This window comes from Cucurbita pepo, chromosome LG04, assembly GCF_002806865.2.
Source record: "Cucurbita pepo subsp. pepo cultivar mu-cu-16 chromosome LG04, ASM280686v2, whole genome shotgun sequence".
Classification (NCBI taxonomy): domain Eukaryota; kingdom Viridiplantae; phylum Streptophyta; class Magnoliopsida; order Cucurbitales; family Cucurbitaceae; genus Cucurbita; species Cucurbita pepo.
In genome coordinates, this window is record NC_036641.1 from 5105549 (window position 1) to 5132197 (window position 26649).

Below are 26649 nucleotides of genomic sequence, written 5' to 3' on the forward strand. Positions count from 1 at the left end.
GTAGATCTGCAACGGCAAAAAATGTAAACAACCTCCAAACTCCGAGAGGTTTGTAATTGACATGAGAACCGCTCAAAACTCCGAGGCATTCTTAAAAGCCCAAGTAGCTATAAAACTTAGGCCCAAACTTCCTAGAGCTCATAAGGTAATTTCTACCTTTCTTTTTTTAGGTAATCACTGACTCCTAGTCAAGGCCGGGAAAGCATTCAAGAGCTACGCAGTCATAAAGGGAATCATCCCAGAACATCAGTCCTTTGTGGTTTTTGGGGCTATCTAGGGCTATTAATTGTTTTCACATCCCGAACCCTAATCCCCCATTTTGTATAAACTTTGATTTAGTACTCTTTATTGTTCGATCTTAAATTTCACAAAACTTTACTATAGATCTGTTTATCTTTTTTTATCGCCGTCTCTACTACTTCAAAACCTAAAAAATCGAATCGTGACACCTCTACCATAAACCCAAAACCCCTAAAAAAGAAATTTACCCTTCAAAACTTCAACAATAATTCACAAAAATCCACAAACCAATCTCATAAATACCCTAACCCACCCAATCAATTGTGTTCATACTTGAAAACCCATTGAAACTTCATTTTGACATTACGAACACAATGTTGTTGATCAGAGTTCAAGACGCTAATCCCATCACGGATGCAAACTTCCTATTCGCGGAGTTCATCAACCATGAAGCCGACTTACTGTTCAAACCAAATAGCTTAACCATAATTGCCACAAACCCTTCCCTTCCCTTCATAGCAACGCTTTACATTTCCAAAACCTTCTGCCAAGACTTCACCATCAATCAAACTCACATTGCTAGAGTTTCCCTAACATCCTTCATTGATGCCATCATGACTGCCGCTGCTACCCGCTTTGATACATTGGCTATCACTCTTGCAAGCGCTTATATCATGATCCTTACATTCGAGACATCAAGTGAGTATCTATTGATACCCCACAACAACATTGCCAAGAACTATGATTCTTGCTTTCTTTACCTTTCAAGAACTCACTTTCTTTTAATAGCTCCTTCAGGGCGTGTGCCTCAGTCACATCCACGTGCACTTCCAATGTCACCTTCGCTAATGGTGGATTTTCCTAAGCCTATACTCACACAACATTTCACCATTAAAGCCGAATGTTTTAGACATGTTCTTGCAGAACTACCTCTCTTCCAGGATTTAGGTAATATAATATGTGTTCTCGATCGAGTTTTAGGTCAAACTCAATTGTTAAGATTGTAAATTTTATATCTAAACCGTATAATATTTAGGTCGAGTGAATTCAGGTAGTGAAGAACAACTTAATTAACTTGTCTTTCTCTATCATAGTTACTGTTACTCCCACGGGATCACAAGTCAAATTCTCAAATGAATTCAAAGAGGTTATTCTTTATCAAGAGGTATTATTTTCGTTCTTGAGATTTAATTTTTTTTTCTATTTAGTGCTTGGGGTTGCAAAAATTATATATGTAACCCGAGCTCCACCATATTCAGATATTGTACTCTTTGGGCTTTCCCTTGAGGCGACCCTTTCGAGCTTTCCCTTGAGAGGACCCTTTCGGGCTTCCCCTCAAGGGTTTAAAACGCGTCTGTTAGGGGAAGATTTCCACACCCTTATAAGTGTGGTTTGTTCTCCTTTCGAGCTTTTCCTTGAGAGGACCCTTTCGGGCTTCCCTTCAAGGGTTTAAAACGCGTCTGTTAGAGGAAGATTTCCACACCGTTATAAGTGTGGTTTGTTCTCCTTCCCAACCAATGTGGGACATCACAATCCACCCCCTTTCGAGCTTTCCCTTGAGGGGACCCTTTCGGGCTTCCCCTCAAGGGTTTAAAACGCGTCTGTTAGGGGGAAGGTTTCCACACCCTTAAAAGTGTGGTTTGTTCTCCTCCCCAACCAATGTGGGACATCACAATATATTGGGTCTCTAAAGTTTGAATTTGATTTCTAATTAATTCCTAAAGCAGATTTAAATCATCTCGTAAAAGTTGATAATTGTGATATCCCACATTGGTTGGGGAGGAGAACGAAACACCCTTTATAAGGGTGTGGAAACCTTCCCCTAGAAAATTCGTTTTAAAGTCTTGAGGGGAAGCTCGAAAAAAAAAAACCTTACCATAATTAATAACTACACTCTGATGATATGTATTTTTTTAAACGAGTTAAACCAAATAGAAACAAATTTTGAATTTCAAGAACTAAGAAATCTTCAAGAACGAAATGAATCAAATCTTGTTTGATTTTAAAATTTTGTAGAACATTTGATTAATGTATAAAGGTGTTGGATGATGTTACGCAGGCTGGAGAATGTACAATCATGGGTTATGAAGGATGTGTTGATACTCAGTTCAAAGTTGTTCTTAATCCGAGGATGTTTTTCCTTGATTTGTCATCTAAAACGAGCACAAGTATATGGTTTTATAGGACAATGAGTGCTGGTAGCATAATGGCTGTCCCAACTTGTAGAGCGTATGCTATGTATTACATCCATTTTCCTCCGATATGACACGTTGATGAATTATTCGATAAGATCATTGTAATATGGCTTTCTTTTAGTAATCGTCGGATGTAGACTCGAATATATGTTTGTTCACTTTGCACTCGAATGGTTCAATAAGATCATTGTGATATGGTTGTCTTCTCCAAACTCTACCCTGATTTCAAAATTTTTAAGACCATTAGATGCTTGAAAATTAAATCTTTTAGGTTAAATCTCTTAAATTTGCTCCACAAATTAAATCTCCTAATCTTCTTAATTATATTTGATGTAACGCTTACGTCTGAATTATATGGGTGCAACACGTGGCACATGAGGAATGGTGAGCGACAAACTCGATTGGGTGTAGGTCCTTTGATTGAATTATGAGTTGTGTGTGGATTAATGGGTTGAAGCCTCAGGTCGAATCGGGTCAGGTCAAGTGTGATACGTCTTTACTGATGGCTCGAAGTGTTGCTCTAGTTGCAAATCGATACGTGTCGTTGGCCTTTACATATGCACTTCCCACTTCGTTGTGCGACGCGTGTCCCACCGGTTACTCCAACTTCCTTCGATCCAAAATTATTTTTAACCTATTTTTCTACGTGGTGACCTCTAATCCAACTATTCAAGTATAACTTTTATACAATTTTAGGTCAATCATAGTTCTTAACAATCACATTCAAACTTTCAGAAAAATACTTATTCTTACTGAAGTTGACGTTTTCAAGATCTCCAATTCCAACGTGATTTTTGGTCAAATCCCAACACGAAATCAACGAGTTTCCTTTCTAAATTAACACACTCAGACGTTGGAATTTAAGTCCACCTTAACTCTTAGATTTTGAACGTAAATTAGATCTAAGAAATCAATAAGGAGTGCTTGCCGTGAGAATCTTCGGGCTAATCTCGAACTTGAACAACGGTAGGGGCGCCTCCTTTTTCTTCTTCTTCTTCCTCCTCAAACCCTAGGTTTCTCTCTCTCTCGGACACTTTTCCCTTCTACACCTCTTTGACATTCACACTTGAACGCTCTCAATAAAATCCTGAATCTCCAAAAAATAAAGGGACAATTAAAAGTAAATACGTACGAGATCACAAAGGGGGTCATCTCGAAGAGTTAGCCTCTTGTGGTTTTAGAGGGTATTAATTACTTTTACATTCCGAACCTCGATCCCCCGTTGTGTATAAATTCGATCGTACTTGTGTTCATCTCTCTCATCATAATCTAAGCTTCGAAAACCTAAAAGATCGAGTCGTAAACAAGAACGAAGGAGACGTAGGGATGTTATAAAAAACCATTTTCACATTGAAACACCATTTTCCACATTCCCAACACAATGTTCTTCATCAGAATCCAAGATACCGATCCCCTCATGGCTGCAACCTTCCTATTCTCAAACTACATTAACGAAGTAGCCGTCTTTGATTTCACACCCGAAGGCTTCACCATAATTGCCTCAAACCCTTCCCTTCGTTTCATTTCAACATTTTACATTGACAAAAACTCTTGCGTCGACTTTAACATCCCTCAATCACACATTGCAAGCCTTTCCCTTCCACTCTTTCGTGGTGCTATCATGGCTGCCACCCCCGCACGTTTTGATACAATGGCTATCAGTTTTCAAGCCCCTAATCAAATGATCCTTACATTCGAGAATTCAAGTGAGTATCAATTCATATCATAACAACATTGTCAAGAACTATGAATCTTGTTTTCTTTACCTTTCAAGAACATGTTTTATTTGTTGCTTTTTATATTGTTAATAGCACCTTCAGGCCCTGTGCCTAACGTGGATCATCAATATGTGCTCGACCTGTCAGCTTCGGAAGCGGTGGATTTACCTCTACCTGTAAATACACAATTTGTCACTGTTAAAGCCCAATATTTTGGACACGTCCTAGCAGAATTACCTTTCTTTCCTGATGATCTAGGTAATATGATGCTTCTTTATTGTTCATATTTACCTTGGGCGTTCACGAGTTGGGTTAGGGTTTTAGTCGAACTCTATAGTTAGAGTCGTAAATTTTTTTGACTTGAAGCAATTCTTATAAACATAAACCAATAGTACCCTAAAGTATTTAGGTTGAGTTGATTTGGATAGCAAAGAAGAACTCTAATGATCCCAAACCATTTTTTTTTTTTTTTTTTTTGTGGTGAGATTCTATAACAATTGGGAGGAGAACGAACTATTGTTTATAAGGGTGTGGAAACCTCTCCATAGTAGACGTGATTTAAAAACCTTGAGGGGAATCCCGTAAGGGAAATGTCAAAGAGGACATTATCCGCTAATGGTGGGTTTGGACCGTTATAAATGGTATCAGAGCTGGACATTGAGCTATGTTAGCGAGGAGGTTGAGCCTTGAGGGGAGTGGACACAAGGCGGTGTGCCAGTAAGGAGATGGATTGAGGGGTCCTACATCGATGGGAGAAGGGAACGAGTGACAGCGAAGACGTTAGGCCTCGAAGAGAGTGAATTGTGAGATCCCATATCGGTTGGGGAAGAGAACGAACCATTCTTTATAAGGTTGTGGAGACAATCTAACATTGGTTGGAGACGAGAATGAAATGGTGTAGAAACCTCTTCCTAGCTTATGCATTTTAAAAACTGAGAGGAAGCCCGAAAGGGAAAGCCCAAAGAGGACAATATCTTCTAGTGGTGGACTTAGGCCATTACAAATGGTATCAGAACCAATATCGGACGATATGCTAGCAAGAAGGCTGAGCCCCGAAGGGGGTGGATATGAGGTAGTGTACCAGTAAGGGGATGGATTGGGGGTGTCCTACATTGATTGGAGAAGGGAACGAATGTCAGCGAGGACGCTGAGCCCCGAAGGGGATGGATTGTCAGATTCCACATCGAGGGTGTGCAAACCTCTCCCGAGTAAACGCGTTTTAAAAACCTTAACGGAAAGCCCCAAAAAACAATATATGCTATTACATTTTGAATGACCCTAACTTATTGGGCATATTTTTTACTAACTCGTCTTTCTACCATAGTTTGTGTTACTCCATTAGACAATATATGCTAGCCGTGGGCTTGAGATATTACATTTTAATACCTCTAACTTATTGTGCATGTCTTTTACTAACTCGTCTTTCTATCATAGTTTGTATTACTCCATCATCTTGGGATGTCAAATTCTCACTTGCATCCATGGAGATTACTCTTACCGAAGAGGTATTATTTTTAAAATATTTAATAATAAACTATTAACTCGTGTTCGTGTTTGGTAAAGTTGATGATAATTAAGGTAATAGAATGATTACGCAGGATGAACAATGTCTAAATCTGGGTTATGATGATGTTTATGATACTGAATTCTACGTTGTTCTTCAGCCGAGGATGTTTTTCCTTAATTTGTCATTTAGAACGACAGCAAATGTATGGTTTTTTAGGACAGACAATATGGGTAGCCTAATGGTTGTCCCAACTAGTGAACCGTATGCTGGATATTTCATCCATTTTCCTCGAATGACACCTTGAAATTTTTGTCTCACAAATTATTCATCCAATACAATATTTGTAGCAACAACTTTCGAACTTTGCAAATGTGACAAAATATTTCAAATTTGATTTTTATTTCTCGGGGTTGATGATAACTATTTCAAAGGTTATCGATCGATTCATAATGCTATATGGTTTTTTTTTTTTTTTTAATACATAGAAAGAGTCTAAAACGAGAAATTAGATTTTCGGAATTGCTTAACATCACATCAGAATTTCGCCAATTGTAGCCTGGTGGAAGATGTCTAAAAAACGACCAGACAATGAAACTATTTTTTTGTGTTGTTCATGTGTTTCAAAATCATAAATTTAAAAGAACCCTTAGGTGCGATATATCATTTGCTTATCAACATTCATATCGGTATATCATTAATATATCAACATTCATCAACATGAATATCAATCTTATTGATTCACGTTCTAAATGGAATATCGATATTCATATCAAGTATAGAAAATAAACATTTAAATTATAAGGCTTGTTATAAGAGACAAGTTAATAAGAGAAACTAAACACAAGACACAATTTAATAATCCAGTCGGTCGGCTCTGTTCGACGTAGGCGGCTCCTCTTAGCATCATCGCATCTAGCTCATGTTGAACTCTTTGGACTTGTTTCTTACCTTTTCGACCGTTGTGAAAATGTTTTTGACTTTATTGAAGGTAATTAAGGTCAGTATGACCCCTAAACGATCAATTTAAATTATTTTGAGCTAGAAGTTTGAATTATTTGATATGTCTTGATACGAGGGACGGGAAACAAACTTTGAGGAATAGATTTGAGCCAGCTCTAGGAATATTGAGTGACTTCGGCTTAGGCCAACCATATAAATGGCTCTACTGTTGGCTTGGTTGGATGAATTGTCCTATGTATGATAGCACGTGCCCCATGATCGCCTACACGTGTCATAATTATGATCGTTATGTTATGTCATGCTATGCTGTATTATGCTATGTCATATTATGTCATACTATGCTGTGTTGTACTACGTTATGTCATATTATGTCATGATATGTTATGTTGTACAATGTTATGTCATGTTTATAAGTTACATTGTAATGTGACTATGCCAAGTTGTAGTAATATGTTATGATGATGATAATCGATGATGCATAAGCCTCCATAGACCATGACATGTAAGCTATGATGGGTACGAAATGCTTAACAGGAAATTATATATGCATAATTCATAGACTCATTATGTGATAGATGAATGGAGGTTTGACTTGCATTACAAATTTATGTCATGATTTGAAGTCATGGGGACCTCATACATTTTTGTGTGTCATTTGCATCGGGATACTTTCCCGTTATGATAGTACGACGTGTTTCTTACAATTTACTACATTTATGTTTGCCATGATGTTATGTGGACCCTTCCTTATGTGGTGTCCAACAGCCTGTTAGCGAGTGTTAGCCCAATGACCCAGGCCTAAGGGGTACGCGAGCCTGCCTCCATTTGCGCGTGCATGGGTCATGTCTAGAGAAGTACTATACATCCAACCCTACCCTGACCTAGAAAACTACCTTAAGGGCGTGCCATGATGTTTTTTTAAATGACAGATCCTATCATATTCCATATTTTTGCATTTCTCGACACCAATTATGTGGTTACTTACTGAGTATTTCCTAAAATCTTCAAGCCACGTGCTACTCTTATTTTTCAAATGAAGGTATATCAACCCTTAACAGATGACAGCGTCACGATGGATGCCATGGAACCAGTGTTACGGTAATTGCGTTTATGTCTATTTTGGTAGCTCTTAAGTTAGTTCATGACATTGTTTTAAGTTCAAACACCGTTTATGAATTACTTTAAACAAATGCTTTATTTGTCTTCTTTCACGGTTGTAGAAACTTCAAAACCCTAATTCCATCCTTCTGAGAGTTCTTCGTGATGTTTGTACTAAACTCGACAAAACATTGTTTCGATAGATTTACAATTTAAACTCTCTCCTAGATAGTTATTGGTCACGTTTGAACCAAACCTCGACTAAACTTCTCTCCGTTCTAAGTTCGTAAACTTAGAAACCCTAATTCTTCCCGTAAAAAGCAATTTGCAACGTCTAAACAGAACTCGACCAACTTAAACCCTAACCCCTAAACCCTAAAACAAAATCTCTAGAATTCCACCCTTTAAAAGTTGAATAAGATCAACTCATTTAAGTAGTTGAAACACCATTTTTCACATCACCAACACAATGTTCTTCATCAGGATTGAAGACATTAGTCCCATTATGGACGCAACCTTCCTATTCATAGACTTCATTTACGTAGTAGCCGACTTGGATATCACAGAAGCTGGCTTCTCCCTAATGGCCTCAAACCCTTTCCTTCGCTACACTGCAACGCTCTACATTTCCAATGACTTCTGCCTCAACTATTCCCTCATGGATGAGCCTCACAGTGCCAGCATTTCCCTTCCATCCCTTCGTGATGCCATCACGGTTGACGGTGCGGCCCAGTTTGACACAGTGGCTATCAATCTTGAAGACCTCGATCAATTGACCCTTACATTCGAGACATTAAGTGAGTATCTATTAGTACCCCACAACAACATTGCCAAGAACTAACAATCTTGTGTTCTTTAACTTTCAAGAACTCACTTTTTTTTTTTTTTTTTTAATACTTTTTGTTTAATAGCACCTTCAGGGCATGAGCCTTACTTGCGTCAAAATTTGCGGCTATATTCACCTTCCGAACGGGAGGATTTCGGTATACCTATAACGACAAAATATTTCATCGTTAAATGCGATTGGTTTAGACACATCCTATCAGAACTACCGGTCTTCAACGACGATGTAGGTAATATGACTTTTCTTTATGCTTTTGTGTCGACCTTGAAAGAAACAAATCGATTCAAATTCTTCCAATCTTTTATTATTTAGTTGATTTTTCTCAAAAACAAAAGTTTGTGACTTCCTCGTGTTGAAATAGATTGTGATACCAAAACAACTTTCAACCCTGCCCGACTCCTTTGCTTTTCCAAATCATTTTTCGAATCCGTCTTTTTTCAAATATTTAAAATGTTATTTTGTAAAAGGCGTTCATGAGTTGGGTCATGTTTTTATTTTTTTTAAAAAAACAATCAACAGTGAATTTGAGAAACTCATGAATCAACTCAACTACATTTATTTTAATCCAACTCAATTCAAAAAGTTAAATTAATTATGATGCACTTAAATTAATTATGCATGTTTTTATTAACTCGTCTTTCTGTCACAGTTTGTGTTACTCCAATGGCTTCACAAGTCATATTCTCGGTTGTATCTAAAGAGATTATTCTTACTGAAGAGGTACTATATTTTTAACGTGATTCCTAGTATATTCTCGTTCTAATTATACCTATTAGAAATCAGTTTTAAGCTTCAACGACAAATTAAAAATCTAAGTCCAACTTCGAAGATCAAATGAATATGTTAGTTTTGAAATCGCAAGAACGAAATCGAAAGCTAAAATGTAACTCGAAGAATGTTTTATTAATGTGTAAAGTTGTTGGTTGATGCTACGCAGGATGAACAATGTATAATTATGGGTTATGAAGAATGTGTTGATACTCAATTCCAAATTGTTCTTCAGCCAAGGATGTTTTTCCATAATTTGTCATTTGAAACGAGTGCACATGTATGGTTTCTTAGGACAATAAATTCTGGTAGCGCAATGCTTTTCCCAGTTGTTAGTTCATATGTTCAATATTTCATCCGTTTTCCTCCGACATGATATGCCCGAAAATTTTGTCTGAAAAATTATTCAATGAGATCACGGTGCATTGTAACGATCTTTCAGTAAACGTTGGATGTAAATCCAAGAATGTCTGTTCACTTTGTACCGTCAAACTTACGATAAAAACAAAAAAAAAAAGGTAGAATACGTCATCTTTTTGGTCATAAAGTCAACAGGCTACCACCAAGGAGATAATCGGTTTAGCTACCACCGAGTCAACAGGCTACTTCTTTCATCCAATATTGATTAGAAAACTTTTTAAGAGCAACTATCTTTGTCAACATATAAGCAGGATTGTCAGTAGTTTCAATTTTCAATAAAGAAATGTATTTTTCATTAACAATTTCTCGAACAAAATAAAATCAAACATCAATATGCTTTGTATGAGCACGATGGATTTGGTTCTTCGACAAACAAATAGCACTCTGGTTATCACAAAATACTTCTACACGTTTTTAGCAATATCAAGTCATCAACCAAATCATGCATCCAAATAGTTTCTTTAAAAACTTTAGTGACTGTTATATACTCTACTTCGGTGGTAAACAATGCAAAAATAGATTACAATATTGAACGCCAACAAACAGGTCCACCAGCCTTAGTGAACGAATAACCAATAATGGATCAACGCTTATTACTCTCCACTTGTCCCTTGGAAGTAATCGACATGTCATAAACATATAAGACCAATAGATAAACAAGCCATCATCATGTCACCATTCAAGGCCGGGAAAGAAAAAAAATCTAATTTCATCCCTTGGAGAGTTCGCAAATTTTGGACCAAACACAATCAAATATTTTTTTGTTCGAGATTTGTGAGTTCAAAACCAAAAGTTCATTTGTTATTCGAGTTGTTTGGGGGTAAAACTCAACCTAATTTGTTTTTGTTCGAAGTTTGAAAAGGTAGAAACCCTAATTTTGTTCTCTAGAGAAATTTTGCTTTTTATTTTGCCAAGTTTGAAATAAAGTATCGTTTCACCTGTAGGGATTAGTGCGTGAGACCGTGATCCACAAACTGACGCATGGANGAGACCGCGATCCACAAACTGACGCATGGGACTCACCCTTGACTTGGGAATGAAGAGGGGAAAGATAGCATGTCACAAGAGCGAGGCGAGGTTTGGAACCCTACTGCGAGGGAGACGCCTCGCGAGCCGGGCTGATATAGATGAGGCCTTTTGGCGAAGCCAAGTTTCACTAGAGTTAAAATTTAAACTTTGTTCGCTAGGTATTTTTTACCACATTTAGACCAAGTCTCGACTAAACATGTCTCTCGAAAGTTAGTCCCTATCATAATCCAATTTTCGAAACTTCAAAAAATCGAACTGCGACAAAAGGAAGAAAGCAAAAACAAGTAGAATGATACAAACAATTAAAAATACGAAAAATATGGTAAAATACCGTAAATTTTCGCACAAATTAAAAATATACCGCAACATTGTCAAAATCCAAAATGAAAACAATGCAAATAGGTGTTCTTCAATTTATTTACAAAATAGAAGCCGGATTTCTTAACACCCTCTATGGCAGCACAGCTTTCGAGCAACTTCCCACCTCGACTTGTACCTGAAAAAGGAAAAGAGAAGCGGGTAAATATAAAAAATACTCCATAAGCCATCTATTTATGAACTCTTATTGCTTTCTTAACTTACTAAGTAACTACATGCTTTTTTTTTTCAAGGGCCTAGAAAGCTCTTCCCTGATATCATCTACTTAAGCAATTTCACGTCCACCATCGAGGTGGGTTTCTCTCTAACGTATAGTAATGTCTCCTCATGTTGTCCCTCATCCCCTCTCAAGGAAAATTTACGGATCTTCACCCGTTTCTACACACAATAACAATTTTACCCTACTTTTGTTCATCAGATCGTGACACCCTTACCTTTACCCTAAACCTTAAACCCCTAAAGTAGTCTAAATAGAAGTCTACCCAAACTTTCCAGTCTTCCCTCTAGCACACGGGGATCGGCCCTATGCACTGGGGACAAAGCATAGAGGTCCCTTTAGCTTGTCGTACCAGAGTGGTTCATCGTCAAAAGAAGAATAATGGGTTGTAGCATTTCCTATAAATGGATCGTTGGGCTTTCTCGTCTAAAGACAGGGGTGAGCTTTTTCACTAGAACGAAGGACGAACGAGATGAAGGAAGAGAAGGAGTAGGAGCCAAGTTTTCAACCATACGCATACCAAAATCATAAAGAAAATAAATAATTTAACAATTGAGGTAATTCACAAGAGCCAAGGAGGCAAAGGGATCCTATAAAAACCCTAAACCCAATTCAATTAGGAGAATGAATTGTGCTCAAACTTGAAAAGCAATAGAAACCACCCTTGTTCACATTACCAACACAATGGTGTTCATGAGGCTTCAAGACTTCAATCCCATAATGGATGCAATCTACCTATTCTCAAATTACATCAACCAAATAGCCAACTTATGCTTCTCACAATACAGCTTCTCCATGGTTACCTCACACCCTTCCCTTTCCTTCACTGCAAGGCTACACATTTTTGGCAACTTCTGCGTCAACTATTACGTCGATAACCCTTTCTCGACCAACGTTTCCCTTCAATACTTTCGTGATGCTACCGTTGCTGTCGCTAGAACAGGTTTTGATACCATCACTATGTCTCTTGATAACCCTTTTCAAGCCACGTTGATATCAGAGAATTCATGTGAGTATCTATTGTCAAGAAACAAGACTCTTGGTTTCTTTAGGTTTCAAGAACTCACTTTGGCTTTTTAACAGCTCCTTTAGGGCCTGTGCCAAAGTCCAAACTATGTTTGCCGCTATTTGCATTTATCCCAGCGGTGCAAGACGCTTCAGTTATAAGAGCTAGACATTTCAACGTTAAAGCTGAATGCTTTAATTACATCCTATACCATATACCTGTCTTCCCAGATACTCCAGGTAATATCACTCTTCTTTACTTTTTCGTATTTACGATCAAAAAACAAATTTATTCCGATCGTTACCATCCTTTAAGAGCAAACCCAATTATTCCGATTGGAAATTTTTTGAACGCCAAGAAACGAAATTCTTAAACACCAAGAAACGAAATTTCTTAAACACCAAGAAACTCTAATGAAAATGTTTGGGTGGATCGTAAATTTTTTAAACACCAAGAAATTAAATTTTATAAACACGAAGAAACTCTAAAGAAAATATTTGGGTGGATCGTAAATTTTTTAAATACCAAGACACCCTAATGAAAAGATTTGGGTGGATTGTAAATTTTTAGAAACCCTAATGAAAATATTTTGGTGGATTGTAAATTTTTAAACGCCAAGAAACGAAATTTTTTAAACACGGAGAAACCCTAATGAAAATATTTGGGTGGATCGTAAATTTTTTAGACACCAAGAAACGAAATCTTTTAAACATCAAAAAACTCTTTGGAAAATATGTGGGTGGATCGTAAATTTTTTAAACACGAAGAAACCCTAATGAAAATATTTGGGTTAGAATTTTTTAAAATCTAAAGAACCCTAATGAGCTCAAACCAATCTAACCATAAATACGTCGATAATCTAATCTAAACCATATAGGTCAGGTATTAAGAATCCCGACCCTCTACAATGGTGTTTATTTGAGTTGAATTTTTAAAAATCTAAAGAACCCTAATGAACTCAAACCAATCTAACGATAAATACACTGATAACCTAATCTAAACCATACAGGTTAGGTTGATTGAGTTCTTCGCGTGATTGTATATGTTTCTATTAACTCGTTTTTGTATGACAGTTTATATTACTACAATGGTTTCACGAGTCACATTCTCAACTGCATCGCAGGAGTTTATGCTTACCGCAGAGGTATTATTTTTTTTATCGAAATCTCAAGAACGAAACCGAAACTAAATTTAAAAAACTTGAAAATTAAATATAACAATGGTATGCAGGCTGGACAATGTTCAACGGTGGGCTATGGATTTGAGCATACTCAGTACCGAGTTCTTCTTAAGCCAAGGTTATTTTTCAGTAGTTTGCCATTAATAACAGGCAAATATATAGGTTTTTATGGCACCACACTTTCTGGCTGCCTAATGGTTGTCCCAACTAATAGTCTATTGGTTTCATATCTCATCCATTTTCTTCCCGTCTGACAAATTATTCAATGAGATCGGTCACTGTCAGATGTAGATCCGAAAATATGTCAATCTTACAGAAAATTCATCGATTCATTGTACCGTTTCTAAATCTTTTCATTTGTAGCAATAACTCTCGGGCCTTGCAAATATTACAAAATATTTGAATCTCGTCTTGATTTTTTAGGTCTTGTTTTGATGGCGGTTTAGATTTTGGTTTCTGGGAATTATGTTGGGTTTCTTGTCGTTTCTTTACGATGAGTTTCGTCGTTAGTAATAAAATTTTGGAATTTCTAGCCAAATTCCAAGATTATAAATCGAAAACTTTTTTATTACGCTTTTACCCTTCAGAATTTTTAGAGATACCAGTGATATATCAAATTATGTTCGGTTTCTCGTCATTTCTCTACTATTACCTTTGAATTTTTAGCCAAAGTTCTAAGAAAATATTAAATGATTATAAATTAAAGACTTTGTTATTACAATTTTACCCTTCAAAATTTTTAGAAATACCAGTGATATTACAAATTATATTGGGTTTCTTGTCATTTCTCTACAATAAGTTTCGTCGTTAGTAATAAAATTAAAAAATTGAACCCAGGGCGAAGATAGTATTTATAAACTTAATTTTTAAACATAAAATGATTATAAATCGAAGACTTTGTTATTACAATTTTAGAGATACCAATGATATATCAAATTATGTTGGGTTTCTCGTCATTTCTCTACCATAAGTTTTGTCGTTAGTAACAAAACCTTTGAATTTCTAGCCAAATTCTAAAAAAATAAAGAACAAAATAAACTAACGGGATAAATCGGTTATAAATCAAAGACTTTGTTATTACGATTTTACCCATCAGAATTTTCAAAGATACCAGTGATATATCAAATGGTATAAATGGATAGAACCGTTAGTACCACATTTTAAATATACAAACAAAGTATGATATCCGTCGTGATACAACGAAATACAGAAATAGCTCATCATTTTATATTTAAGAGGTCAATGATATAACAATAGAATTCAACTCGATATCAAATTAGTAACGATGTCAGGAAAGACGAGTTTTGATGAACTTAACTCAATATTGTATGCATAAGGTAGGTTGAAGATGAGTATAACTTTGAATGATTTTAATATCATTAGTAATAGTGCCATTCAGCGATCAGCAAGGCTGATGAGCTGATGAACCACATCAGGATCTGCTAGAGTGCTAGTGTCTCCAAGTTCATCTAGCTGCTTCGACGCAATTTTTCTCAGAATCCTTCTCATTATTTTACCACTCCTTGTTTTTGGAAGTCCGAGCGCCCAATGAATTTTGTCAGGTGCTGCAAATGCTCCTATCTGAAAACGGACGAGAGAGAACCCGGAACAGCTCAAGCCCACCGCTAGCATATATTATCATCCTCTTTAGGCTTTCCTTTTCGGGCTAGATTTTTAAAACGCGTCGGCTAGGAAGAGGTTTCCACACCCTAATAAAGAATGTTTCGTTCTCCTCTCCAGCTGATGTGAGATCTCACAATCCACCCTCTTGGAGGCCTAACGTCCTCGCTGACACGTCGTTCGATGTCTGGCTATGATACCATTTGTAACAGCTCAAGCCCACCGCTAACAGATATTGTCATCCTCTTTGGGTTTTCCCTTTCGGACTTCCTCTCGAGGTTTTTAAAACGCGTCTCCTAGGAAAAAGTTTCCACACCCTTATAAAGAATGTTTCGTTCCCCTCTCCAGCTGATGTGGGATCTCACAATCCACCCCCCTCTAGGGCACAGTATCCTTGCTGGCACTCTGTTCCCCTCTCTGAAGATGTGGGATCTCACAATCCATCCCTTTGGAGGCCTAACGTCCTCGCTGGCACGATGTCTGGCTCTGATACCATTTATAACAGCCCAAGCCCACAACTAGCAGATATTGTCCTCCTTGGGCTTTCCCTTACAGGATTCACCTCGAGATTTTTAAAAGCTAGGGAGAGGTTTCTACACTCTCATAATGAATGTTTTGTTCCCGTCTCCAACTAATGTGGGATCTTACAATCCACGGGGAGCCAGCAAGCACTCGTTAAAAGGGTTATGGAATCTTGTGGTACACAAATAATGGACTGACCTGGTTTCTAACCGTGAGAATAAGGCTTTTCCTTAGCTCTTCACTATAAGAAACACCATCCACTAGAGTCACAAATGCATAAATCCCTTGTCCTTTCACCTGCAAGCGAAAGCATATGTACCAAATAGATAAAAAAAAATGTAACAATCCAAGTTCACCGCTAATAGATATTGTCCGTTTTGGCCCGTTATGTATCGTCGTCAGCCTCACGGTTTTAAAATGCGTCTTACTAAGGAGAGGTTTTCACACTGTCATAAGGAATGCTTCGTTACCCTCTCCAACTGATGTGGGATCTCACAATCCACCCCCCTTCGGGCCCAACGTCCTTGCTGACACATTGCCCGGTGTCTGACTTTGATACCATTTGTGACAGCCCAAGTCCTCCACTAGCAAATATTGTCCGCTTTGGCCCGTTACGTATCACTGTCAGCCTCACGGTTTTAAAACGCGTCTACTAAGGAAAGGTTTCCACACCCATATAAGAAATGTTTCGTTCCCTTTTCCAACCGATGTGGGATCTCACAATCCACCCCCCTTGGGGCCCAGCATCCTCGCTGGCACACCGCTCAGTGTCTGGCTCTAATACCATTTGTAATAGCCCAAGCTCACCGCTAGCAGATATTTTTCGCTTTGGCCCATTATGTATAGCAGTCAGCCTCACGGTTTTAAAACGTGTCTATTAGGGAGAGGTTTCCGCACCCTTATAAGAAATGCTTCGTTCCCTTCTCCAACCGAAGTGGGATCTCACAAAAAAATTCAAACGCACCAAGCAAATGGGTTACGTCCATCATTTATGCTCACCGCCAACTAACAAATCGAAACCAACAAACCTACCTCGTGCTCGATACCAACTACAGCCGCTTCGGCACATTGGGGATGTGAAACTAAAGCAGATTCCACTTCTGCTGTGCCAATACGATGCCCACTGCAAAACATAACGATCATACCACAAAGATGCATGGATAGTTCTAACCATATGGCTTAAAGAAGAAACACCAACAAACCTGACATTGATAACATCATCAACTCTTCCAGTAAGCCAGTAGTATCCATCCTTATCCCTTGAAGATATAGTACATTACTTAGTTTTTAAACTCAATGAGTTCGAACTCCGATCGGTACCATGACAGACATGAGATCGAGCGCCTTGATTTACCTGGTGCAGCCATCGCCAGTAAAGTAATAGCCAGGGAATGGCTTGAAGTAGGTTGTTTCATATCTTTCTTGATCATTGTAAAGAGTTCTAAATGCTGAAGGCCATGAGCTTTTCAAGCATAGATATCCACTGCATTCACCTTTAATTTCATTACCTTTTTCATCCACCAGTACGGGCTGCATTGATCATTTGTGGGGGTAAATGTAAGGATGAAATGTTGAAAAGGTAGCTGCTGCTCGTGTATGTTTACATACCTCAACTCCAAAAAAGGGAAAAGTAGCAGAGCCTGGCTTCTGAGGCCATGCACCTGGTAATGGAGTTATCTGCCAGACAAAAATCTTAGTTACTTGCAACATAACGGTGTCTGTTAGGGAGAGGTTTCCACACCCTTATAAGAAATGCTTCGACTCCTCCAACCAATGTGGGATCCCACAATCCACCCCCTCGGGGGCCACCGTCCTCGTTGGTTCATCGCCCGATGTCTAACTCTGATGCTATTTGTAACAGTCTAAGCCCACAACTAACAGATATTGTCCTCTTTGGGCTTTCCCTTCCAGGCTTCCCTTCAAGATTTTAAAATGTGTCTGCTAGAGAGAGGTTTCCACACCCTTATAAGGAATGCTTTGTTCTTTTCTCCACACTCTAAGGGTAGTGAGATCCCACATCGGTTGGAGAGGGGAACGAAACCTCTCCCTAGCAGATATTGTCCGCTTTAGGCTTTGCCTTCCCTTCAAGATTTTAAAACACGTCTGCTAGGGAGATGTTTCCACACCCTTATAAGTAATGCTTCGTTCTTCTCTTCAACCAATGTGGGATCTCACAATCCACCCCCTTGGGGGCCAGTGTACTCGCTAGCTCATCGCCCGATATCTGGCTCTGATACCATTTGTAACAACCCAAGCCACCGTTAGTAGATATTGTCCTCTTTGGGCTTTCCCTTCCGGGCTTCCCTTCAAGGTTTTTTAAAACGCGTATGCTAGGGAGAGGTTTCCACACCCTTGTAAGAAATGGTTCGTTCTCCTCTCCACACCCTTACAAGGGTAGTGAGATCCCACATCGGTTGGAGAGGGGAACGAAACATTCTTTGTAAGGGTGTGGAAACCTCCCCCTAGCAGACACGTTTTAGAAACCTTTAGGGGAAGCCCAGAAAGAAAATTCCAAATAGGACAATATCGGCTAATGGTGAAGTTCCGCTCTTACAAATGGAACTCTTTTTGTAATTATTCTTTGTAGATAAACTTAACATAAAAATGTGAAACTAGTATTAAAATATTAGTTGTAAACATCAATGAATTATTAACCTAAAGGCTTATCAAAATATAATACCATAAGCCATTTCTTATGGTAAAAGAAATATATACCATGAAACCACCAGTTTCCGTTTGCCACCATGTGTCCGATATAGGACACCTCGACTCTCCAACGACATCGAAGAACCACCTACAAGAAATCAACGAGCATTTTACGCATCTTTTAATTGAAACAAAACGAAAGTTGTCTTCGAGGCTAAAATATTAAGATAATTCGTGAATCAACAATCATAGTTTGATTTAGACAAGTTCATGATATTCAAAGTCTTTAGATGAAGAATGCTCTACTGATACAAGTCAAGGAGAGAAAATGACTCAGGATCCCGAGACATCGTAGTAGTCAAACCTCCATGCACTGGGATTGATTGGCTCGCCCACGCTTCCAAGAACCCGTAAGGATTTTCGGGAGTAGCGAGTAACATGCTGCAGGAAGAGGATTTTCTAGAGTAGTCAGCATACTATTTATGTAATATTTAGTGAAGATCATGAGCAAAGTCTCGTAGGGGCGTAGGAAGATTAGAACTCAAAGCTTAGCCATAATAAAAGCTAAATGTTATTGGGAAAGAAAAAATATAAGACAAAAAAAAGTAACCCAAGTGATCAAAGATTATAGAGATGCATTTAAGACAAATATTTCCTCACCTCACATCGTGTAACGGCTCAAGCCTACTGATAGCAGACAGTGTCCTCTTTGGGCTTTTCCTTTCAGGCTTCTCCTCAAGGTTTTTAAAATGCGTCTGCTAAGGAGAGGTTTCCACATCCTTATAAAGAAAGTTTCGTTCTCCTCCCCAACCGATGTGGGATCTCATAATCCACTCCCCTCTAGGGCCCAGCGTTCTTGCTGGCACTCGTTCTCTTCTCCAATTGATGTGGGACCTCCCAATTGGATTGTGAGATCCCACATCGGTTGAGGAGGAGAACGAAGTATTCTTTATAAGGGTGTAGAAACCTCTCCCTATCAGACATTTTAAAAACCTTGAGGGGAAGCCCGAAAGGGAAAGCCCAAAGAGGACAATTTCTGCTAGCGGTGGACTTGGCCGTTACAAATGGTATCAGAGTCAGACACCGAGCGATGTGCCAGTGAGGAGGCTGACCTCGAAGGGGGTGGACACGAGGCGGTGTGCCAGCAAGGATGCTAGGCCCCGAAGGGGTGTGAATTGGGGGGTCCCACATCAATTGGAGAAGAGAACGAATGTCAGCAATGATGCAGGGCCCCAAAGGGGAGTGGATTGTGAGATCCCACATCGGTGGCAGAGGAGAACAAAGTATTCTTTATAAGAGTGGAAACTTCTCTCTAGCAGACGCGTTTTAAAAACTTTGAGGGGAAGCCCGAAAGAGAAAACCCAAAGAAGATAATATCTGCTAGCGGGGGGCTTCGGCCGTTACATCCTCATCTCCCAAGTATATTTTCTAAAGTACTTACAACTTTCAACTTTCGAAATATCCGGAAAATGGAAAATACTAAAAAGGATCGATATTCACCTCGCGAAATCACATGTTAGATGTTCTTACAATGTCATCGACTCAACAACATTTAGGAATATAAGATTAGAACCACGACGTACCTCGTTCCCTTCACGCATGAGGGACCGTACTAATGTTGGAGCGGTATAGAATATTGTCACCTTATACTTATCAACTATGTCCCAACAACGTCCAGGATCGGGATAATTTGGGGCCTGCAGCAGGAAAGACACAGTTTTTTGTCAAAACTTCGAATCATTTTGTAGGTGCAAACAGAACATATGTAATGTTAGTAAGTAGAAACAAGCATACAACATATAATGACTCCTAACACTCCGACCAAAACTGAGCATTTTTATTTGTGATATCCCACGTCGGTTGGGGAGGAGAACGAAATACCCTTTATAAGGGTGTGGAAACCTCTCCCTAGCAGACGCGTTTTAAAAACCTTGAGGGGAAGCCCGAAAGGGAAAGAAAGAGGACAATATCTGCTAGCGGTGGGCTTGGGCCGTTACAAATGGTATCAAAGCCAGACACCGGGCGATGTGCCAGCGAGGAGGCTGTTCCCCGAAGGGGGTAGACACGATGTGGGGTGTGCCAGTAAGGACGCTGGGCCCCGAAGGTGGGTGGATTTGGTGGGGTCTCACATCGATTGGAGAAAGGAACGAGTGCCAACAAGGATTCTGGGCCCTGAAGGGGAGTGGATTGTGAGATCCCACATTGGTTGGGAGGAGAATCAAACACCCTTTATAAGGGTGTGAAACTCCCTACCAGATGCATTTTAAAATCTTTGAGTGGAAGCCCGAAAGGGAAAGTATAAAGAGGACAATATTTGCTAGTGGTGGGCTTGGGCCGTTACAAATGGTATCAGATCCAGTCACCGGGCGATGTGCCAGTAAAGAGGTTGTTCCCCGAAGGGGGTAGACACGAGGGGGTGGGCCAATAAGGACACTGGGCCTCGAAGGTGGGTGGATTTGGTGGGGTCCCACATCGATTGGAGAAAGGAACGAGTACCAACGAGGATGCTGAGCCCTGAAGGGAGTGGATTGTGAGATCCCACCTCGGTTGGGAGGAGAATGGAACACCCTTTCTAAGGGTGTGAAAAGTTCTCCTTAGCAAACGCATTTTAAAAACTTTGAGGGGAAGCCCGAAAGGGAAAGTCTAAGGAGGACAATATCTACTAGCGGTGGGCTTGAGCCGTTACAAAATTCTATGACAGAAAGAAATTCACACTACTCTCCAAAGCCTAGCCCACCATGAAACCAAACCTTAGCCCAGAATGGTTCTGCCATCTCGCACGAACCGAGGTTGTCTTACATTCATTTTAAAAAGCACATACACTTTAGTTTGGCTAGCGTGTCTATATCCGACAAACACTTCGACACTTGTTAGACACAAATCGCAAACATCAAAGGAAAAAGAAAAATGAAATGGACAATCATTACCCCTTCATAAACAACAACACTAGCTCCATTGAGTAAAGGTCCATACGTGACATAACTGTGCCCAGTGATCCAACCACAGTCAGCTGTACACCTAAAATCAGGCGAACGATACGTCATGAAACCGTAGACATAAATGTACATCGAAGGACGTTACGATTGATCTAAGTTTCGGAAATACCAGTACACATCGGACGGTTTGTAATCAAATGCATACTTGAATGTCGTTGCTGTATACACCATGTATCCTCCAGTTGTATGAAGAACACCCTACAAAACTCGAACTATGATTGTTCGGGTCAAAGTAGAAAAGCAGCTCTAAATGATGGAAAAGGTTTACCTTTGGCTTTCCTGTACTCCCGCTAGTATAAAGCAGGAAAAGTGGATCCTCTGCATCAACCCACTCCACTGTACATGTGGTTGGATATGTTGAGACAGCATCCTGCAGACATTACAACCAATCGAGTACAGCATTCAGTTCATTTCTAGATTCATAGGGACGGTTACGCGATACGTCTTTTCATATTCGTCTTTTCTTTAACCCTATGCTATCAACCTAGCCATTCTCCCTTGTTGCTTTAAGGGGTCTCGCCACTTTATATGGGTGTATATATAGGCTTCGTCGAGAATACCAAGTAGATCGGTAACTACAGGTTTCCCTCGTCTTGTGAGGGAGGAAGGGTTCCGAGATACCTCGAGGCCCTTTTTTTGTATATTTCATCATTAGCGGTATAAATATACATTTGGTTATACATGTTGATAGCATGCAGCAAATACATATATCAACGGGAAACAAGGGGCATTGAACAGAACATAATATTTGAATTAGCATGAAGTAGGATATGCAAACCTGCCACCATATATCCCTCCCTTCCTTCCATTTAGTGGATTCTCTCTTTAGTGCTGACTCGTTCTCGTACGTAAGGCACGTTGCTGCAGGAAGAGATGAAAGAGGTTACAAGGAAGAAATGTGTAACGGCCTAAGCCTACTGTTAGCAGATATTGTCTTCTTTGGGTTTTCACTTTCGAGCTTCCCGTTGAGGTTTTTAAAACGCATCTACTAGGGAGAGGTTTCCACACCTTTATAAAGAATGTTTCGTTCTCCTCTCCAACCGATGTGAGATCTTAGAATCCATCCCCCTTCGGGGCCCAACGTCCTCGTTGGCACTCGTTTCCTTCTCCAATCGATGTGGGACTCCAATCACCCCCCTTCAGGGCCCAGCATCCTTTTTGGCACACCACCTCATGTCCATCCCCTTTTGGAGCTCAGTCTCCTCGCTAGAACATCGCCTAGTGTCTGGATTTGTAACAGCCCAAGCCCACCACTAGCAGATATTATTCTCTTTAGGTTTTCCCTTTCGGGTTTTCCCGCAAGGTTTTTAAAACGCATCTACTAGGGAGAGGTTTCCACACCCTTATAAAGAATGTTTCATTCTCCTCCCCAACCGATATGAGATCTCAGAATTCATCCCCCTTCGGGGCCCAGTGTCCTCGTTGGCACTCGTTTCCTTCTCCAATCGATGTGGGACTCCAATCACCCCCCCTTCAGGGCCCAGCATCCTTTCTGACACACCGCCTCATGTCCACCTCCTTCCGGAGCTCAACCTCCTCGCTGGCACAATGCCCAGTGTCTGGCTCTGATACCATTTGTAACAGCCCAAGCCCACTACAGGAAGATATTATCCTCTTTGGGTTTTTCCTTTCGGGCTTCCCCTCAAGGTTTTTAAAATGCATCTACTAGGGAGAGTTTTCCACATCCTTATAAAGAATGTTTCGTTCTCCTCCCCAACTGATGTGAGATCTCACAATCCACCCCCTTTTGAGGCCCAACGTTCTCGCTGGCACTCGTTCCCTTCTCCAATCGATGTGGGAGCCCCAACCACCCCCCTTCAAGGCCCAACGTCCTTTCTAGCACACCGCCTCATGTCCACCCCCTTTCAGGGCTCAACCTCCTCGCTGGCACATCGCCCGATGTCTAGCTCTGATACCATTTGTAACAGCCCAAGCCCACCGCTAGCAGATATTATTCTTTCTGGGCTTTTCCTTTCGGACTTCCCCTCAAGGTTTTTAAAACGCGTCTACTAGGAAGAGGTTTCCACACACTTATAAAGAATGTTTCGTTCTCCTCCCCGACATACCTACAAAAGAAAGCTGAATACGAACAGAAAATTACGATTTCAACAAAGAAATATCATTGCAAAGGTTCATAAACACAAAGCAAACACATACAGAAAGTATAATTATAACAACAGTAAACTTCAAAAGTTCCCCACCTACAGAGACTCCATTTTGTGCTGAATCTGTGAGAGCAACATCCACAATGTCTTTAAGATGGATAACTTTAGAACCCCTTTTAACAGCATTGCACGTAATCACAGTTTTTGGTTTACAATCTATGATTCTTTGAGCAAGAGATTCTGAAGAAAACCCCCCGAAAACAACCTGAAATAATAAAGAAAATCAAAGAGAATTCGAGGTAGGTGGACAAGGAGTAAAGTTGATGAGTACCGAATGTATAGCACCAATTCTAGCACAGGCAAGCATGGCGATTGGAAGCTCCATTAGCATGGGCATATAAATCACAACAGCATCACCTTTCCTGACTCCATTAGCCTTCAAGAAGCTTGCTAGCTTTGGCAGATGGATAAGCTCAAAGTCAGACCAAAAGTGGCATTAAAATTCGTGGGTTGTTCGAGTTTATGAAGAAACAAGGAGTTTACAATAACCTGACAAACTTTGTTTAGAAGGTGAGTGTAAGTTAAGGAGGCATCAAAACCAGGCTCGTTTCCTTCCCAGTAGAGAGCAACCTTTGCCCCAAGTCCAGCTTCAATGTTTCTATCGAGACAGTTGTAACAAATGTTGGTGATTCCACCTTTGAACCACTGGTCGGAATAGTATTGAAAGGAGAAAGAGAAATGAGTGATCTTTTAGTTCTAATTAATGATAAACGAAACGTGTAACGGCCTAAGCTCACCGCTAGCAGATATTGTCTTCTTTGGACTTTTTCTTAAGGTTTTTAAAACGAGTTTGCTAGGAAGAAGTTTCTACACCCTTATAAAGAATGTTCTGTTCTCCTCCCCAACCAATGTGGGATCTCATAATCCACCCCGACCCCGTCTGCTAGGGAGAGGTTTCCACACCCCTTATAAAGAATGTTTCGTTTTCCTCCCCAACCGATGTGGGATCTCACAATCCACCCCGACCATGTCTGCTAGGGAGAGGTTTTCACACCCCTTATAAAGAATGCTTCATTCTCCTCCCCAGCTGATGTGGGATTTCACACCCCGACCTCATCTGCTAGGGAGAGGTTTCCACACCCTTATAAAGAATACTTCATTCTCCTCCCCAACCGATGTGGGATCTCACAATCCACCCCTACAAGGCCTAAAGTCCTTGCTGGCACACCGCCTCGTGTCCACCCCATTCAGGGCTCAATTTCCTCATTGACACATCGCTCAATGTCTGGCTCTAATACCATTTGTAACAGCTCAAGTCCACCGCTAGTAGATATTGTCCTCGGTAAGCTTTTCCTCAAAGTTTTTAAAACACATCTAGTACTAGGAAGAGATTTCCACACCCTTATAAAGAAGGTTTCGTTCTCCTTCCCAACCAATGTGGATCTCACACTTAACAAGCCAGAAAGCAAAGATCATGAGAATTGAGGCTCACCTCTATCTTGATTTCACCTTTCCGGACATCAAGATTCTCAGAGTAGACTTTCTGATCCCATTTCTGTTTCCAAAAGAACTCAGAAGCCGCAATATCGGACCAAAATCCAGAAGGGTCATCAACGGACCTATTGTACATCTCCAAATACTAACAGAGTAATAGATTCAAAACAAGCAAACCAAACCCAGATGAGATCATGCACAAAAACGAATCAATGATAATGAAATTAAGTGAAATGAACCTGATCGTGGGAGGAAATACAAGCACGGGAAGAGAATTGATGATCCGGTATAATGAGATGATCATCTTGGGTATCAGGAGACTCCCCAATGGCAGTGGCATTGAGCAGAGGTATCTTACGGGAGGTAGCCAATGGATCCATGGATGCTATCACATTCCGGAAACCCATATCGGCCATCGCCTTGTCGGCCCTGATTCTGACAGAGGAAGTAATAAAGAAGAAGAACTATTGACAATGGTAGCGGAAGAGATGAGGAAAATGAGGAACACATCCAAATGGCAACGGTTTCTCAAATAATTAAGGGCTTATGGAGCGGTTTGGTCTCTATGGCGGAACCAATTACGAGTCCTGCCGATTATCAGACGCGCCGGCTTGAACCATTCGTTTGGGGGAGCTTGACCGTACTGCCGGTTTGAAATCGAGCACGACTCAGCTGTCACTTTTGGGTAATCAATCGGCTTCGTATACTCAAAATAGAACAGACAAAAATGGAAACAAGACACAGGACAAAAAGTTGTATGTTTTATTGGACATATTATTCGATGAGACAAAAAGATGTATGAGAACCACATCGTATGTTTTAGAAGCTGAAATTTCACCTCGAGCGTTAATGTGTTTAGCTAGGGTGTTCACGACACACCCGAGGGGACTACTACGCTCACCGCGCACTGGAATCACCACCAGAGCTTAACTACCACTTCGCCCAGCTCCTACACCTACCAGAACGTCGAATCATCACATGGTTGCTAAAGCAAGCTAAACTTCACACGGCAGCCAAAAGACCCTCTCATGGCCGAAGGATCCGCAGCAACCTAAATAAGTCTCGCTTGCTGGTATCTGAGCAATTCTTCCCGTTGCTTTTAAAAAACTTCCCTCCTGTATCAGCAAACCATCACCCATTAATACAACACCAACATTATTTGATTCTAAATGTCAAACATCGATCCAAAGGTTAGATTGAACCACCTCTATCGACCCAACTAGTCCTCTAACAAACAAGTAAGCCAACTAGTACATTAGAGCTTTGATCAGTGGCGAGTGGAAGGACATCGCTCGGATCACGAAATATTTAGTATCTTAATTCTAAGCGAGTTATGAATTCTTGCTTGTGACGGGTTTGTCCATTGGTTAATTCAATATATCTACTATTTTAGAGATAAGTAGATGAGTGGTTCACTTGAGTGCTGATTTCGAAACTTAAACCATCGACCCTTATCCCTCTTATTGGCTCGAGAGAGATTAAATTTATGATTGAATCATAAAAAAAATTGTTAATTATAGAATCAGTGGTGATGGGTCTATGACAGCAGTCGCATCTCGTTAATAACCACACATCTACAACGGCACCGACGATGGTTTAGCCGTGGCTAGGTCTAGGTCGTCGAGTTGCGTGCAAATTATTATATGAATTGAAATTTGGAAAATAATTTATTAAAAGGAAAATAATAAAAATAAAAATAAAAGATG

At 39.9% G+C, this 26649-nt stretch overlaps 4 protein-coding genes across 5 annotated transcripts; 3 read left to right on the forward strand and 1 right to left on the reverse strand.

Annotated features, from left to right (window-relative positions):
* Positions 1 to 646: 646 nt before the first annotated feature.
* On the forward strand, positions 647 to 2626 carry LOC111794057. Of its 2 annotated transcripts, none has more exons than XM_023676173.1 (4): positions 647 to 939; positions 1030 to 1188; positions 1335 to 1405; positions 2300 to 2626. In XM_023676173.1, the coding sequence occupies exons 1-4, from the start codon at positions 855 to 857 to the stop codon at positions 2504 to 2506; spliced, it is 522 nt and encodes a 173-aa protein (XP_023531941.1). In that variant the 5' UTR covers positions 647 to 854; the 3' UTR covers positions 2507 to 2626. The 2 variants fall into 2 exon arrangements, with proteins under 2 accessions (XP_023531941.1, XP_023531942.1); XM_023676174.1 differs by having other exon boundaries at positions 1039 to 1188.
* A 5597-nt stretch (positions 2627 to 8223) lies between these two features.
* Positions 8224 to 9706, forward strand: LOC111792828. Its single transcript, XM_023674421.1, has 4 exons — positions 8224 to 8515; positions 8630 to 8791; positions 9212 to 9282; positions 9500 to 9706. The coding sequence occupies exons 1-4, from the start codon at positions 8224 to 8226 to the stop codon at positions 9704 to 9706; spliced, it is 732 nt and encodes a 243-aa protein (XP_023530189.1).
* A 2422-nt stretch (positions 9707 to 12128) lies between these two features.
* On the forward strand, positions 12129 to 13951 carry LOC111794090. The gene is made up of 4 exons (XM_023676221.1): positions 12129 to 12383; positions 12458 to 12619; positions 13454 to 13524; positions 13611 to 13951. The coding sequence occupies exons 1-4, from the start codon at positions 12170 to 12172 to the stop codon at positions 13812 to 13814; spliced, it is 651 nt and encodes a 216-aa protein (XP_023531989.1). The 5' UTR covers positions 12129 to 12169; the 3' UTR covers positions 13815 to 13951.
* Positions 13952 to 14765: 814 nt separating this feature from the next.
* On the reverse strand, positions 14766 to 25621 carry LOC111792670 (acetyl-coenzyme A synthetase, chloroplastic/glyoxysomal-like). Its single transcript, XM_023674221.1, has 18 exons — positions 25183 to 25621; positions 24942 to 25088; positions 23999 to 24154; positions 23781 to 23903; positions 23546 to 23714; positions 22123 to 22205; positions 21613 to 21714; positions 21454 to 21542; positions 21276 to 21366; positions 19932 to 20045; positions 18713 to 18789; positions 18418 to 18496; positions 17311 to 17379; positions 17057 to 17232; positions 16905 to 16961; positions 16735 to 16825; positions 15901 to 15999; positions 14766 to 15141 (listed from the first exon to the last, which is right to left on the reverse strand). Exons 1-18 carry the CDS (start codon positions 25357 to 25359, stop codon positions 14956 to 14958), a joined length of 2085 nt encoding a protein of 694 aa, XP_023529989.1. The 5' UTR covers positions 25360 to 25621; the 3' UTR covers positions 14766 to 14955.
* Positions 25622 to 26649: the final 1028 nt, after the last annotated feature.

Bases quoted from the DNA above. Each gene is read 5' to 3' on its own strand.
- LOC111794057 (XM_023676173.1), top strand. From the start codon at position 855: ATGACTGCCGCTGCTACCCGCTTTGATACATTGGCTATCACTCTTGCA. The intron at 940-1,029 runs GTGAGTATCTAT...TTCTTTTAATAG, and splicing joins CCTTACATTCGAGACATCAA to CTCCTTCAGGGCGTGTGCCT. The intron at 1,406-2,299 runs GTATTATTTTCG...GATGTTACGCAG, and splicing joins AGGTTATTCTTTATCAAGAG to GCTGGAGAATGTACAATCAT.
- LOC111792828 (XM_023674421.1), top strand. From the start codon at position 8,224: ATGGACGCAACCTTCCTATTCATAGACTTCATTTACGTAGTAGCCGAC. The intron at 8,792-9,211 runs GTAATATGACTT...TTTCTGTCACAG, and splicing joins GGTCTTCAACGACGATGTAG to TTTGTGTTACTCCAATGGCT. The intron at 9,283-9,499 runs GTACTATATTTT...GATGCTACGCAG, and splicing joins AGATTATTCTTACTGAAGAG to GATGAACAATGTATAATTAT.
- LOC111794090 (XM_023676221.1), top strand. From the start codon at position 12,170: ATGGTTACCTCACACCCTTCCCTTTCCTTCACTGCAAGGCTACACATT. The intron at 12,384-12,457 runs GTGAGTATCTAT...GCTTTTTAACAG, and splicing joins GTTGATATCAGAGAATTCAT to CTCCTTTAGGGCCTGTGCCA. The intron at 12,620-13,453 runs GTAATATCACTC...TTTGTATGACAG, and splicing joins TGTCTTCCCAGATACTCCAG to TTTATATTACTACAATGGTT.
- LOC111792670 (XM_023674221.1), bottom strand. From the start codon at position 25,359: ATGGCCGATATGGGTTTCCGGAATGTGATAGCATCCATGGATCCATTG. The intron at 20,046-21,275 runs GTAATGATTGTC...TTCCTGCTGCAG, and splicing joins GTGTTGTTGTTTATGAAGGG to GCCCCAAATTATCCCGATCC. The intron at 18,790-19,931 runs GTACGTCGTGGT...CTCTTCCTGCAG, and splicing joins TCATGCGTGAAGGGAACGAG to CATGTTACTCGCTACTCCCG.